Genomic DNA, 15,217 nt, shown 5'->3' with positions numbered 1-15,217 from the left:
ACCTTACCTTCTCATCCAGATCATCGTCGCTCTCATACATGTCATCCTGGCCCAGCCGCCACTCATATTCCACGTGAACACGCATGTTGAACTGATTGTTTTGAGCCTGCAGCAGCTGGAACACAAAGGAATCGGGCTCAGGTCAAACTCTCTCCTATACCCACCTATAGTGCTCTGCATCAAGGCTGAAAGTGGAGTGGGCAGCCCAGGGTCACAGAGACAGGTCCTGGGGGAAGACACGCCTCAGTCTGAAGCAGTGGTTTCCAGCTGGTAAGCATGGCACCCAGGCTGCCCCACCTCTACCTGGGGACTTTCCTACAAACTTCCTCCTCTTTCCAGGACACTGCTGTTTGCATTGGAGCCCTAACACATGGCCCTGGACAGCACAAAAGCAAGATTTCTGGGTGGTTTCTGGGCTCTGGGTGTGGGATCCTCCATATGCCAGCGGGAGATCATCCCACAGCAGACCGCGCTGAGCCCAGCAGCGATAGCCACAAAGACCTCTCAACCTGGCAAATCCAGACCATGTCCCACCAGTTCTGACTCTGATTTTGTTAGCTGGGAGAAGAAACACCTCTCTAACCCCAAAGCCTGCACTACCACTAGAAATGTCTCCAAACTGGCTGTCCCATCCCCCAAGTAGGGTCTGAACGAATCCCATTCTCTGTCAGCAACAGCAGACCAGGCATCTGCCTGAGGTCACTTTATGTCCTGCTCTGCATCCCTCATGGGTACCAGCAGAGCCCTAGCAACTCAGACAAGGCCTTGCATCAGGGCACCAGCTGTCAGCCAGGACCAGCAGAAGCAGCATGCACTGCCTGCAGCACTCCTAGGCCATCCTGGATGAGCTGGGGGAGGGGCAACTCCCAGCTCTCCCCCCACCCCTAAGCTCAGAACCCCCTACCAATCAGGCAAAGTTCAGGTCAGATTCCAGACCAAGAAGAGACCAACCTCACAGAATTCAGCCAAGTCATCACATGGAGCCCGGTGCAGCCTGGGCCAGAAGCTTAGGTGTCTTGTTGGCACTGTGCAACTATGGGCAGTAAAGCCGAGTGCTATGGACCTCTACTAAACAAGAGGCAAGACCTTAGAAGGTAGCTCTTTGCCCAGCACACTGCTAGATCTATGCTGGAGGGAGTGCAATGTGAGCTCGGGGAAGCACCATGCAGAAGCAGTGTGGTGGGGCCTTCCCCTTCTAATGAGGTCCAATCCCTGGCTTGCTACTGAGCGTCCCACCTGCTGCGTGGAGCTCACACCCCAAGGGTGGAGACTGTAAGGTGCCATTTCTTACCAGTTCTTCACACAGGGAGTGTCTCATGCGCCTGGCCACATCCAGGGCCGTCTCTTCAGCTTCATTGGCTGTGGGGGAAAAGCAGCTGCCATGAGCCCTGTGAGCGCGAAGGCAGCGACTCTCCATGGTGCTGCCCTGGGAGTTCCATGTTAACCCCCATCTCCTCTAGCTCTTGCTCTGAGTGAGTGAGTTGTTTGGGTGCTTCCATGTGGGATGCAGGATTTCAGAGCTCCTGGTGCGGTGCTGGCACAGGGGAGTTTAACATTTGGCTGCCAAGCCTTGGGAGTTTTGGCTTCCCTCAGGTCAGGACACGCTTTTAGCCCCCTGACTGGCCCCTGCAGAATTTGCTCTGCACATGAGCACAGATGTGTGTACAGCCAGGGACTGTAAAGAGGAGAGAACAACCAAATAGCCCTTACTTCTAAATGGTTCCTGGGCAGCCTTTAAAGGTAAATGTGTGACACCACTGACAAATGCGTGACAAAGATACAGACACTAATTAGTTCTCGTGATTTTACTGCCACCCCGAACTTTAAAGTGGAATTCTTTATAAATCTCAAAGGTCAAACACAGGTACATTTTTCATACCCTCATGCACAGCAGATTAGCTCTTTGGTCAGGGCTCAAAAACAGCCGGCATATGCCCATACACCATACCAGTACTGCTCCACGCCTGCTCTTGTGTTCTCCAGAATCTCAGCCCTCATTCTTTAAGAAAGGAAGCCCCTAGCTGTTCTGTGTGTAGAAAGCCTCAAAAGTGTGAGCAAAGTATTACTTGTGCAGACATGTCTGCCTGAATCTGGAATGGCAGCTCTGAAAGGTGTGCCCTGCCTCATTCATCTCAGGGAGGCGATTGCTCAGAGGCCTAGGGATGAACATTCAGGTGTCACCATGGGGAGCTATTCTGCCCCCCCGTACCCCAGAAGAGAGGAAAGGGAGGGCCACACACCTGCCATTTACTGAGTAACGGCTCATGTTGGTGCTGCAGGTGGGTGGCACTGGGCAGATGCCACAATTCATTTCTTCCCCAGTCTAAAAGGTGCGGAGCCCAGCAGAGCCCAAAGGCTTGTTCAGGCCCTGCCAAGGCAGAACCAAGCTCAAGGAGCCCAGTTGGCACACGATCATATTCTGAACATTGACATAATCTACTGTGTCTCATGTCTTGTGTTGGCAATGCACCAGGGTGGAGCTTATTTTGTGGGCAGATTCCACCACCTCCCTAGGTAACCCATTCCAGTGTTTCACCACCGTCCTAGTGAAATAGTGTTTCCTAATATCCAACCTAGACCTCCCCCACTGCAACCTGAGGCCATTGCGCCTTGTTCTGTCATCTGCCACCACTGAGAACAGCCGAGATCCATCCTCTTTGGAGGTAGTTGAAGGCTGCTATCAAATCCCCCCTCACTCTTCTTTCTGCTGAATAAATAACCCCAGTTCCCAGAGCCTCTCCTCATAAATCATGTGCCTCAGACCTCTAATCATTTTCATTGCTTTCCGCTGGACTCTCTCCAATTTGTCCACATCCTTTCTGTAGTGGGGGCAAATATTCCACTGGACGCAATACTCCAGATGTGGCCTCACCAGTGCTGAATAGAGGGGAATAATCACCTCCCTCGATCTGCTGGCAATGCTCCTACTAATGCAGCCCAATATGTCGCTAGCTTTCTTGGCAATAAGGGCACACTGGTGACTCATATCCAGCTTCTCGTCCACTGTAATCCCCAGGTCCTTTTCTGCAGAACTGCTGCTTAGCCAGTCGGTCCCTAGTCTGTAGCAGTGCATGGGATTCTTCTGTCATAAGTGCAGGACTCTGCACTTGTCCTTGTTGAACCTCATCAGATTTCTTTTGGCCCAATCCTCCAATTTGTCTAGGTCACTCTTGACCCTATCCCTACCCTCCAGCGTATCTACCTCTCTGCCCAGCTTAGTGTCACCCGTGAACTTGCTGAGGGTGCAATTTATCCCGTCATCCAGATCATTAATGAAGATGTTGAACAAATGTCCTGGGGCGGATCCTCAGCTGGGGTAAACTCCCATAGCTCTCTCCAAGTCAATGGTCCCCTTCCTCGGGAGCCACCATTGGAGGGAGCAGGCCGAGCTGAGAGGTTGTAGGGAGGGAACTACTGGTGGGGCCCTGGGGGGGGGGCGCTGGAAAGAGACAGAAAGAGGAGGCTGTGATGTGCAGCCCAGTGACTAATGAAGGGGAGCCCTGCTCTGGCAGACTTTATATAGGTCCAGCTGCATGGGGCTCCCCTTCTACAGACCTCAGTGGAGAGAGGCGAGTGCATGGCGGTGCAGCAGGAGCCAAAGGGAGGAGCTGACTGAGGGCTGCAGGACTGGACATGAGGAGCCGGCACTGCCTAAGGTTTGGAGCTTGCAAACAGGGCTGGCTAGAGGACCTGAGGTGTTTCTGGTCCATGGAACAGGCCTGGGGATGGGGCTAGTGAGCACAGCTGCAGCTAGAAAGCAAGGACTGATTGACTGGGCATTGGAAGAGGACAGTGAGATCTGGCTGAGTGAGGATGACTGGCTGGTGATTGGCTGAGGGGCTGGGAGCTGGCCTAGCAGAAGGGCTGTGAACCATGGAGATGGTTAAACCACCAAAGCTGCTCTGAGGACACCCTTGCACATCTGGCCAAGAAAGCATTAAGTAATATTACACTGGCCTTGGATTCCAGCTGAGACTTACAAAAACAGGGATTCCAACCCAAAGACTTTGTCAATTTGCAGTTAAAGTAGCACATGATAGTCCAGAGAAGAAGCCACATTGGACACATAAAAGCAACCCCACTCAACATTAACAGGTATGGATAGAAATTGATACCTAAACAATTTAGACATCAGCAACAACTTTCTCAATGCCGAGCACTCAAACAACTTTAACTGTGCCGCCAAGAGAAAGCACACTCCATGAACGACATGATCCATCCATCACAGAGCTTTCTCTCAGAACTGCACCTAAAAGCAGGGACACGTTACTTTTATTATAGAAAGCTTGTGTCACCATTTCAGGGTAACTGCACCTTTGACCCCCTCCATGGTCTGCTCAAGGGCACCCCTTTAGATCTGAGGCCTCCAGCCATCTCCCCTCTCCCTTCAGACTGGGGGTTTAAAGGCTGCAGTCCCTGTGCAACTCACGGTGATTATTCCAGTAGATCTGACCTCGCTCAGCACCTGCGTTTTACTTTGATCCTCCAAGGTCCATGAGTTACCTGGAACCAGACAGGGGTTACCTGGTACCAGACAGATTTCACAGAGCACAGAACATTGATTTTATGAGAAAAGTATCACAGAGGAAATATATCATACAACAAAGAAAGGTCTAAACACATGTTAGCTTCTCAGAGGTCGCCTATCATCCACGTGGGGGATCTGGTAGGTCATAGTCCTTCAAGCCTTTGGGTAGGGTTTGCCCCTTTGGTCAAAGGATCATGTCAATTTGTTGGATCAAAAGCAGGACCTCCTCAGCCAATTCAGGCTGGGCCTTTACAAGCTCTTCTTTGTCTCCTGTGCCTCTTGCATGGTCTGAATTAGTCTGTGCAATTTCCCCTGGGGGTGGTACTTCTCCAAAGTTGTCTACCTGTCCCAGGTCTGTAGTAATTAATCTCACTGATTGTAGCTCCTGGAGCGATTGGAGCTCTCCACCAGCCAGCACACATTGCCTGGCTTACAGCGATTGAGATAACATTTATAAAATCCCAAGACTAGTCTAAGATATGCCTCTGTTTATCCCATCTGGTACCCCTTGTCATCAATCAGGCTTTTTGTAAAGCTAAAATCCAATCCACCAAACTAAAGGCACTTTAGGAATCCCTGAATTCATATGTGTAACAGAGTCCTTGGTGGTTCCTCCCTCGGGGGGTGGGGGGAGAGCAGGAACCTGACAATGCCCAGTTATCTGCACTGGGGGGTCTCAGCCCAGGCCCCACTTCCTTACTATTTGAGGGTGGGGGGCTCTGCCCTTTGTGGGCCCTTTTAAGTCTCTCCAGAGGGGGGGTATCAAAAATGAAAGTCACAAACCCCAACACATTTAGGGATACTCCCTCCCACTAGCCTAGCAAAAGGGGAGGGGCAGCAAGTCTACAGTGCACCAAGGTACTGGTTTGGGGGAAATTGCTCTGGCCGGGCCTCTGGGTCAGGCTCAGCCTGTCCTTCTTACTCTGGGAGTCTGTTGTTCAGGGTGAAGGTCTCCTGGCTAGGAGTCACTCCTGCAGTCTGCAGCTTAGGGCAATCCTGCTCCTCTCCCACCCTGCTGACTGCAGTGTCCTCCCTTTAAAAGGCATCCTCCCTATCATACATGATTCACAGGGCCAAAGGGGTGGGGCTAGCCCTTCCTTGTCTTCATGGGGTCTATACCCCCTGTCACAATATGCATCTAAAGCAGTGGGTCTCAAACTTTTTTACTGGCGACCCCTTTCACATCGCAAGCCTCTGAGTGTGACCCCCCTAATAAATTAAACACACGTTTTAATATATTTAACACCATTTTAAATGCTGGAGGCAAGCGGGGTTTGGGGTGGAGGTTGACAACCTCCTGAGGGGTCCCAACCCCCAGTTTGAGAACCCCTGATCTAAAGTTTGTTACAGGACCCATCGGCACAGCATGCAAACCCATCCAAAAAGTGATTTTTTCCTACTACTACCATGCACCCCTAATTAAAGACATATTGTTAGAGACAACGCTACTGTATGAACTAACCAGAACTGCTACACCAGCTGAGAAAGATCCACATTCATTATATTAACACAGGGACTGTGAACATCATCACAAATCAGACACAGAATAGAGGAAGGACACATATAAGATTATGTAACAGGAGCACAAGGGACCAAGGGAGCTCCCAATAAAGTAAAAGCAAAGACTGCTGTTGTCTCTAGCAGAGGTCAGGTCAGGGCCTAACATATTAACACAAATGCAGGGGCAGAGTTAAGGTTGTTTGAGCGGTGGTCATTGAGCATTTTTCTCTTTAATGGTAAGTGTGTGTGTGTGTGCACATGCTCAAGTATAGGTTGTTGCCCAAACTGCTAATGTCTGAGGGGTTTAAGATGGGTTTATTGTAAGATGGCTCTTGACTTGCACTTAACCTTAACTGTAACAAGGTTTTTGTTTTGGGATTCTCTACATCTGCTTAATAGACATTAGTGACACCTCAAACATGCTCAGAGCTGCTTCAAAACCACTGGTCAATAAGATACAAGTAACTCCAAGCCAATGGGTCAGCAATATCTGCCTTCCTGTGGCCTGGAATAGTCACTCCTGTATAAAACCCATGGTTGTCACATTCCCAGTCACAGCCTCTCCTGTCCAGGTATCTCCTGAAGGAATCAGGATTCTTACAGCCCACTGAGTCATCAAGGATCAGTACCTGACTTCTCTAACCAGCGCTAAGCCATAATCCCTGTTACACACCATGTACTGCCGACCCTGTCAGGGGCACCTCCGCGCTGCTCCTGAGACACATTGCTCTGTGGGTTTACAATGCTACACATTCTGTGTATAAAAGCCACTTGGTTCTTCATGCTTCTTCTATTGCATTTGGCCTAGTACCTGGTGCAAAGGGCTCCTATTCTGTTGCCAGTAAGACATGCAAGGTGCAGAGAGCAGACACAGGCCCTGCGAGTGAGACAGTAAAAAATAAGGAACTCAACCCCAACACCTTCTTCCCTGTTTGGAGAACAGAGCCCGTGCAGTCACTTACTGATGGCGATGCTGGCTTTGGCTCTCACAAAGAGCTTGAGGCACTCGGGTTTATTGTGGAGGCAGCAGTAATGAAGCGGTGTGTTTCCCTTCACTGTCTGCTTCACAAGGCTCCCACTGGGGCAAAGGACAGTCAGTATCAGTATGCTTGAGAAAGAACAGTTCTCATCTATAACAATAAGTGTGTGACATTCAACCCCACCCGCTTCTCCCTGGCTCACAGGAATGTAGATCAGAACGGACACTGCCCAGCATTCGGGCTTTTAGCCACGGCATGTGAACGTAGGGCTGCCAAACGTCTGGCAGATTGTGCAGCTCCGGTGCACTGGTCAGCCCTGCCACCCCTGCTGACAGCTCACCTGGAACCTCACACATTTGACTGAGGTAGCAACTGCAGTTCATCCTATGACCACAAGAGGCTGTTGTGGCACATGGCTTCGGGCAGGAAGAGACAGCTTGTTGTGGGGGAGGGGATGTGACACACGCTGAATGGAAGGGACTGACTGGGGCCCAGATTAAACCAGGGTCTGAAAAGGGTCAGGGGAGGCTGTCTCATCCCAAGCTGCCAGATGCTGCCTCCAGTAATAAATCACACAGCGTTTATTAAAATAATTAGGATTGTATGCAAATTATGTGAGCATATGCAACTCTTCTCATTGAATACTCTACCCATGGAATTTCCCCAGTCTTGGCAGCTGTGTGCATGTTCCCCAGCAATGGGCAGTGCTGTGTGGCTGGTACAATACCGGCTCTACTGCAGCAGCAGCCGAACTCAGAACACAGTCCTGCACTTGCGAAGCAGATCACACAGGACAGCACATCCGTGAAGACACAGCTATGCATCACTGAGTGATGCCAGCATGGAATTTTGCATGGAGTGAGCACACAGTTTTATCAGCTTTCAAGTTTTACAACCATATATGGTTGCGGGGGAGTGGGGGTTAGAGATAAAGAGAAGAGTTCACAGTACAGGAGGTGATGCAGAAGATAAGGGTTTAGAAGGAGCATCTAAGAGGAAGGATGGTTTTGTATGGGCTGGAACCCAGGAGAGCTGAATTCCATTCCCAGCTCCAACAGACTTCTTGTGTGACCTTGCACAAGTCACTTCCTCCCTTTGAGTCTCCATTCCCCCTTCTGTAAACCGGAGATGATGATAACGGAGCCTGAGCTCACAAGGGTGCTGGGAAGATAAATCCATAAACACTTGGGAGGTATCCAAACACCATGGGGCAGCCCTTAGGGAGACAGACTTTAACACTGGTTCCACCCCAATCAATGGTGCACTGGGCTTGAATGCAGAAGGAACATAAATGTCCCTCCTCTTGTTCAGGAAGAACCAGACTCACTCAGAAAACCAAGAGCCGGCCCTTGGGAAGCCCATCTTCGAGCCTGGCTGGCCCGGAGTAGTGGCTAATGGGATATGGAGCCTGTCACCAGTGGACTGCAATCAGGGTGGGCGTGCCCACCGGAGAGTTGTTCAGTGGCGGGGTGGGAGGAGGGGCATGGGCTGAACCATCCAGGGGGACACGTGTCCATCTCCATTGGCACTCATTGCTCCCCTCAGCAGAGAGTCCAGGGAAGGGCCATGAATTCCCCTCTAACCCTAAAGATAGTTTCTCCAACTCAAAACTGAGGCACTTCCACATGGAAATGCCTTGATGCTGCCCCCTGGTGGTACTTCAGGGGATATCCAGAGGCACTTGGCCTCCAAGGCTATCCAGCTCTAACTCCGCTGATGACCTTATGTGTCTTATCCTGAGCAGACAGTCCTACCCCTGCAAACGCTGCAGTCAGCTTACCTGTTCTGCACCAGAAAATCTACAATGTGTAGAGAGGTTCGGTCAGCTAACAACACTGCCAGGTGGAGAACAGTTTCCCCGGGTTCCTGTAAACGGGACACAAACAGCAAGTGAATGGATGCATCTGAGTTTCTCAGTTTCTCCATGCAAAACAAGCATGTTCTACCCCTCCTTAACTTCCAGGACTTGAAGAATTGCCACCATGGATCAGGGATGGGGCCTGTCTAGCCCCATACCCTATCTCGACTGTGGCCAGTACCAGCTGCTTCCGAGAAAGGCACAAGAAACCCCAGAGTGGACAAGTTTGGAATAATCCATCCATAGGGGAAGTGTCTTCCTCACACCCATCAGTTAGAGGCTTGCTCATACCCTGAAGCGGGGCAGGGGAGGGTTCATATCCCGACTCTTTATGTAATATAACTGCAGATGAAGTCATCAGTAATTAAGAGCAGCAGTACTGCTTAGATCAGGGCCCCATTGTGCAATCACCAAATGGTAAGAGACAATGGTGACGTAGTTTCCTTACTAGGACACAGACCTGCAAGGGACCTCCTGGGACATTGGGTCCATCCCTACTATCACCGGCAGCCCTGACAAATTATCATCATTACAATAATAGTAGTGCAGTAACCCACCCCCTGGCACTGGCCCCTGCCCCAGCTGCGATGCAGCAGCACACAATACTGTCCTGGGGAGGGGACAGCCAATGGGAGAGCAGCTTGAACTGGGGAGGTGGCTCTGAATCCACCCAAAGGGGCAGTTGGGAAAAGCTGTTAGAGAAGGAGAAGAATTGAGATGCTGAGCTAGCGGGTGAACCGGAGCCCAGGGGAGGTGATAAAATAAAAGAAGAACAGGAGAATAAAAGTAGGGGACTGGGACATGAGAAGGAGGAAAGAAGGAAAATAACAAGGTGTCAGGTCAAGAGAAGCAGAAAAATAAACAGACTTGGCAGGCGTGAGCAGGCACTAATAGAGAAGGGAAGTAGACTGACCCGAGACAGAGCACCAAGGGAAAAACTGGAAGGAAATAGAACTGGTGAAAAAGGGACTTGATCAGAAAGCTGTGCTAGATGAAAGCAGATCCTGAAAATGGTAAATGAGAAGGCCGCCCACAAGGGACCTGAAGCACATGAGCAGGGAGAGTGACTGTGACCATCTAGTGATGGGATACAGTTCAAAGGGGCCTAATGCACAAATGAGGGCCCACTAGGTGAAGAAACCCCATTTGTAGATAAATTCTGTGAAAAGAGATACAGCCACAGGGACAGCAAATCTAAGGAGCCCTTCAAGCCAAAGAGAAGCAAAGAACAGGCCAGCAAGAGTAGAGCTTGACTTGCAGCCAAGGAGAAGAAAAGTTGACTCTTCTGTGAAGTGACACAGTTTTTGTTAAGGAATCTCTTTGTTCTTCTTAATAACAATCCGTTTGGTACTAACTGCCCAGGGTGTACAAGCCCCAGAGGTTAACAAGTTGGTAACCTATAGTTTAGTACTATGAACAGTAGCTCTTTGGCAATGTTCTATAAGATTTAAGCTCCTGGTACAATTTTGGGGTTTTCCCTTATAAAGTTCTAAAAATTTCAAATGACCCATTTGTCTTGGTTTGCCTTTGCCTCTCCTCCCAGTTTGCCTTGCCTGCCTGGCCGGGTCACCACACTATAATCATACAGTATTAGTGGGGCACCCAGAGGCCACAATTAGAATTAGGATCTCATTGTTTCACAGACACCTGAGCTAAACCAACTGGCCCCTCTTCACCCATTTGTACTGACATGTACAAAATATTGCAATGTATCAGCGAGGTGTGATTTTCCTTTGCAGAAGCCATGCTGGTTTCTCCCTTATATCCAGGTCATCGTGGTGGTGTATAATTCTAATGATTACTTTAGTGAATTTTCCTAGTGCTGAAGACTCAGTGATCTGTAATTCCCCACATCACCCCGGGCACTGTTTTCACACTTGATACCCATTAGCTGACCAGTTACTGTAGCTGATTTTAACAAGTGACTACATATTTTATAAGCAGCTCAGCCATTTTATTTCTCAATAATAAACAATACCTATCCCGCATATTGCACTTTTCAACTGTATATCTCAAGGAGCTTTATAGTAAATACCCCATTTTTCAGATGAAGAAACTGAGGCACAGACTTGTCTAAGGTTACACTTCAGGTCAACAGCAGAACTGCCCTACCTTCCTCAGTTCAGATCCAGTGCCCTATCCAAAGGGACCACAATGCCTCCCATTGGATTCCTTTTAGATGTGTGCCATCTGATCCTGGAGACTCAATCTTTCAATGATCAGTTTGCTCTAATACTTCCTATATTGACACCACAATTTCTTGCAGTGCCTCGTCTTTATTACAAAAATCACTTCCTTACCCTCCTTAATTGTTCCCTTTATCCTGCAGCAGGACAACAGACTCCCGAGTTCTCTCACAGGACAGGTGTCCTGCTTTCGATATACTTCAAACATGGCTTGTGATTTGTTTTTATGCCGTTAGTTATTTGCTCTTTGGATTCCCTCTTATGCCTCCTGATTTCCTTCAGACATTTTGCCTGACATAGTCTACATGTTCGTTTACAGGTGTCAAAGTTAGACTCAGGACTCACAGTTTGTCAGACCACTCTGTTTTATTAGCACAGCGCTCTGCTAATAACACCCAGATAATGTGAGCGGCCATGCAAGACCCAAACAGTCTTATTTATACAGATAAAAGAGCAGGAATTAAACAAAGGGACAAAGAGAGCAAAACAGTAAAATTCACCTGGGGCACAGCATGCATATCCTACTTCCTTACTAACTCTTATCGATCTAAGGCTAATGCTTCACCAATTTCCCTTAAATGGTGCAATTGCTCTATGTTAATGTCTGTATTCCTGACACCTGGATTGCAGCATTCCAGCAATTTTGCTTAAAGGTACAGACAGCATTTCTTTAATCCTTTCTATTTTTACAATATAATTCATTCTACTTTCACACAGGCTTCACTAACGTTGGCTTTCCAGTTTTGGAAGGATACCTGTTCAGTTTATAGCCCTTGAACCTGCCATTTAGCCAGGCAGGTTTACTTCCTGTCTTTCTGCTTCCCTTTCCAATTGAGGGTACATATGTTCTGGGGACTGTTAGGGTTGCTTAAACAGTCTTCATGCTGAATTCAAGGGTTTTAATTTCCTCATTTCTTAATTTTATGGTTTTTACTTGTTTCCTCCTTTTCTTGAAGTTTAGTGTCACCGTGCTCATTACTGCAATCTTTCCTCCTCCTGGCAGCCTGCACCTAAGGGTATGTCCACACTGCAATGAGACACCTGCAGCTGGCCTGTGCCAGCTGACTTGGGCTCGCAGGGCTGGTTAATTGCAGTGTAGACTTCTGGGTTCGGGCAGCAGCCCAAGTCTGGGACCCTCCCACCTCGCAGGGTCCCAGTTCTTGGACTCCAGGCCAAGCGCGAACATTTACACTGCAACTGACTAGCCCCTTAGTCCGAGCGAAGTGAGCCCGAGTCAACTGACACAGGTCAGAGGCGGGTTTTTAATTGCAGAGTAGACACACCCATAGTGGCTCAGCTATTCTTACTTCTTGATTTAACTCCTGTGTAAGGGCCTGTCTACACTAAAAGCTTAAGTTTACCTATATTAGCTCGACTTACAGCCACCGCAGTAATTAGTCCACTCTACCTCCTTGGGTCAGTGGTGTGCATCCTCATCCGCATCCTCATCAGGAGCACCGACCTAAGCGGGGCAGCGTGTGGAACCGAGAGCCTGGTCTCATCTCTGCTGGCGGCTCCCTGCCGGAAGCCCAGCTGCCCCACAGGCTCCTGGCCTCCCTGCAGGCGGCCCCCTGTCGGCTCCCCATTACCCATCAGGAGTATGGGGCAAGCCGCCCGGGGCTTCTCACCTCCCCGTTCCCTGCCGGGAGTAGGGTCCAGCTGCCCAGGCTTTTTGCCCTAGTTCCCAGCTGGGAGAGGGGTCCAGGCACTCAGCTCTCCAGGGGAGCAGGGAGCAACTGGGTTCCAGCTGCCTGGCTTTCTTGTCAATTTCTCAGCTAAGAGCCATTGTAAGTAAGGCAGTGTCTACACAAACACTGTCGCCCTAACTACACCGACATAAGCCCTGCACCTCTCGTGGAAGTAGAGTTATTATTTCAGTGTAGTAGGGCACTTAACGTCGGTGGGACAAGGCTGTCGTGTAGACACTGACATAATTAGGTTGATGTAAGACAGCTGGCTGTGCAGTGCAGACCAGGCCTTACTTAGGAAGTTGAGAACAGCCTCTCGTCTTGCGTGCTCTAGAGCTAGCTGTTCCAAGAAGCAACCAATGTGCTGTTTGCCCCGTTGAAGTCACTCATTTCATCATTTTGTTAGGCTGAGTTCCTTCTCTCATTTCTCTCTACAGGAATCCCTTTCCTGAGGTAACCATACCAAGTGGCAGTGACTTCTGACTTAAGGTTGTGTTCTATTATTTCACTTGAAGCACGTATTATCTTTCAGACTTTGGTCTGAAAACCTAATGTATCTGTCCCAATTGTTCAGCCCATAATCTGAGTAATGTGTGAACTTTCTGAGGATTTCAATAAATCTGTTAATTTCTGAGTTTTAATCAGTTAAAAATTGGCCTTAAAAAGTTCTAACTCAAAAAGATTGAGTTTTATGATTGTTCAAGCCTCTCTAGCTTAAAAACTATGGCATACAGAAATGCATGTAGGGAGAGTGTGGCATCTCTCTTTGGATGTGACTAGTTTGCAAGTTAACAAAAAGAAGAGAATGTATTAGTGTTATTTACCATAATTAAATCTGTATGCACTGTGCTTAGCTTATGGAAAGCATGATTTAAATTGGCCACCTTCGTTCTCTGATGCAGTGTGGGGAAGTCTTTCTGAAAAGTGTGAGAAAGAATTACAATACTGCCTTTTGTCAGTTGACCCCAGGAACCTTTCCTGTGTCTGAAATTGGGGCTACCATGGTGTATGGGGAGTGGGCAGTGCTTGTCCAGGGGCATTGGTGTTGGGCTAGAGAATATCACGGACAAAGGAATGGATGCTTTGCTGAGATCAGGATCTCGTTGAAACTGAGATACCAAGACAGCTGGACAGTTTTACAAAGAGCAAGATCTTTGACTCAGTAGCAGCTGCTTTGACCATGACCTGGATGCAGGGTGGGCTGATATAAATCAAGGTGATTTAAATCACCAAGTGGGAAAACCTCAATTTAAATAATCAATTTTAATCAACTTTTCCATTTGTATTTATTATTTTCTAAAGAAAGGTGCATTCTCATTGGCTAATATAACTATTAAAACATGTTGATTTACAACTAAATAGAGCTTTTACACTAGATTTGGAACATCTTTTTGCTGCCTTGGAGGGTACATTATAACTATATACACTTATTTAATCATTATATAAGCTTAATATTTTCACATTCTTATTAACTGTACATTTTAGTACGTTAGAAAATGGTGAATGATATATTGCTTATTTACTAGATAATTAACCTCATGACTTATATCAAGCTACATTAGGATGGTAACAGGAACTTAATTAAACACACCATATATAATTTATTTTTATTATACAAAACAACCTTAAATATTTTGGATACATAACTTCTCTGAACAAAATGGGTTTCACATTTACCACAAACAATTTATTACAGGAACAAAGGGATTCACTGTAGTCAGTGAATGAAACTGATTATTTCAGGTCAGCCTGGAAAAAAATTCAAATATACCTGAAAGTGACTGGAGCTTAAGTCCCTACTCACCTAAGTCTCCTGAAAATGAGACAACAGTCTCCTAAGAGACTTAGGCTGTCCTTCCCTTCTCGTTTTTATTCATAGATTGGAAGAGAAACAAGTTTTCCTGCTTTTTCAACTCCCAATTGATTTCCTAACTTGGAATGAATTAGTCCGAATGAAGAATATACTCTTTCTGTCCCTGCAGAAGACGCTACTGCTGTCAAAAGCTGGTTTAACATTTCAACAAACTCTGGTTCCAGGTGCTTAGTTCGTTACTGCCACCAGTTCAGTGGTATGACTTTCTTTAAAACATCATCAGCAAACATGTCCTGTGTGAATGGTTCACCTCCAGCCCTGAAATTCATTATGGTTGACATGATTAAGGGATGATTATTAAATGCCCGTATCATAGCAGCATCTTCTTCAGCAGTTCGACATCTACCCTGGTACTTTGGGTTGAGGATATTAGCAAGAAAGTGAGGTGGAGTAAGTGCTTGATCCATCTGTTTATTTACTGCCTACACTTCTTTCTTTAATGTCTCTTGAAGTTCTTTCCAAACGTTAAGAGCATCAGCAATGCAACAGCAATCTTTCTGCGGTTTGTCCAAGGCCATGGAAACTGGTTCCAGTATATCTAGCATATCTTTTATGTTTCTCGTTAGTCCAATGGTGGCTACTTTGGCTGTGATACTTTCTGTTT

At 47.7% G+C, this 15,217-nt stretch overlaps 1 protein-coding gene across 1 annotated transcript in view; it reads right to left on the bottom strand.

Moving 5' to 3' along the window:
- LOC123347263 (arf-GAP with SH3 domain, ANK repeat and PH domain-containing protein 2-like) overlaps positions 1 to 15,217 on the bottom strand; it is a 105,977-nt gene that overhangs the window by 13,762 nt on the left and 76,998 nt on the right. Inside the window, exons 18-21 of the mRNA XM_044984667.1 lie at positions 8,789 to 8,874; positions 6,991 to 7,106; positions 1,292 to 1,359; positions 8 to 115 (exon numbers count right to left, since the gene is read on the bottom strand). Coding sequence (XP_044840602.1) covers positions 8 to 115; positions 1,292 to 1,359; positions 6,991 to 7,106; positions 8,789 to 8,874 — 378 coding nt within the window. The remainder of the gene's footprint in view (positions 1 to 7; positions 116 to 1,291; positions 1,360 to 6,990; positions 7,107 to 8,788; positions 8,875 to 15,217) is intronic.

This window comes from Mauremys mutica, chromosome 13 (genome assembly GCF_020497125.1).
Source record: "Mauremys mutica isolate MM-2020 ecotype Southern chromosome 13, ASM2049712v1, whole genome shotgun sequence".
Taxonomy (NCBI): domain Eukaryota; kingdom Metazoa; phylum Chordata; order Testudines; family Geoemydidae; genus Mauremys; species Mauremys mutica.
Note: the sequence above shows the minus strand (reverse complement) of the source record. Positions and strands in the feature narration are given on the sequence as shown.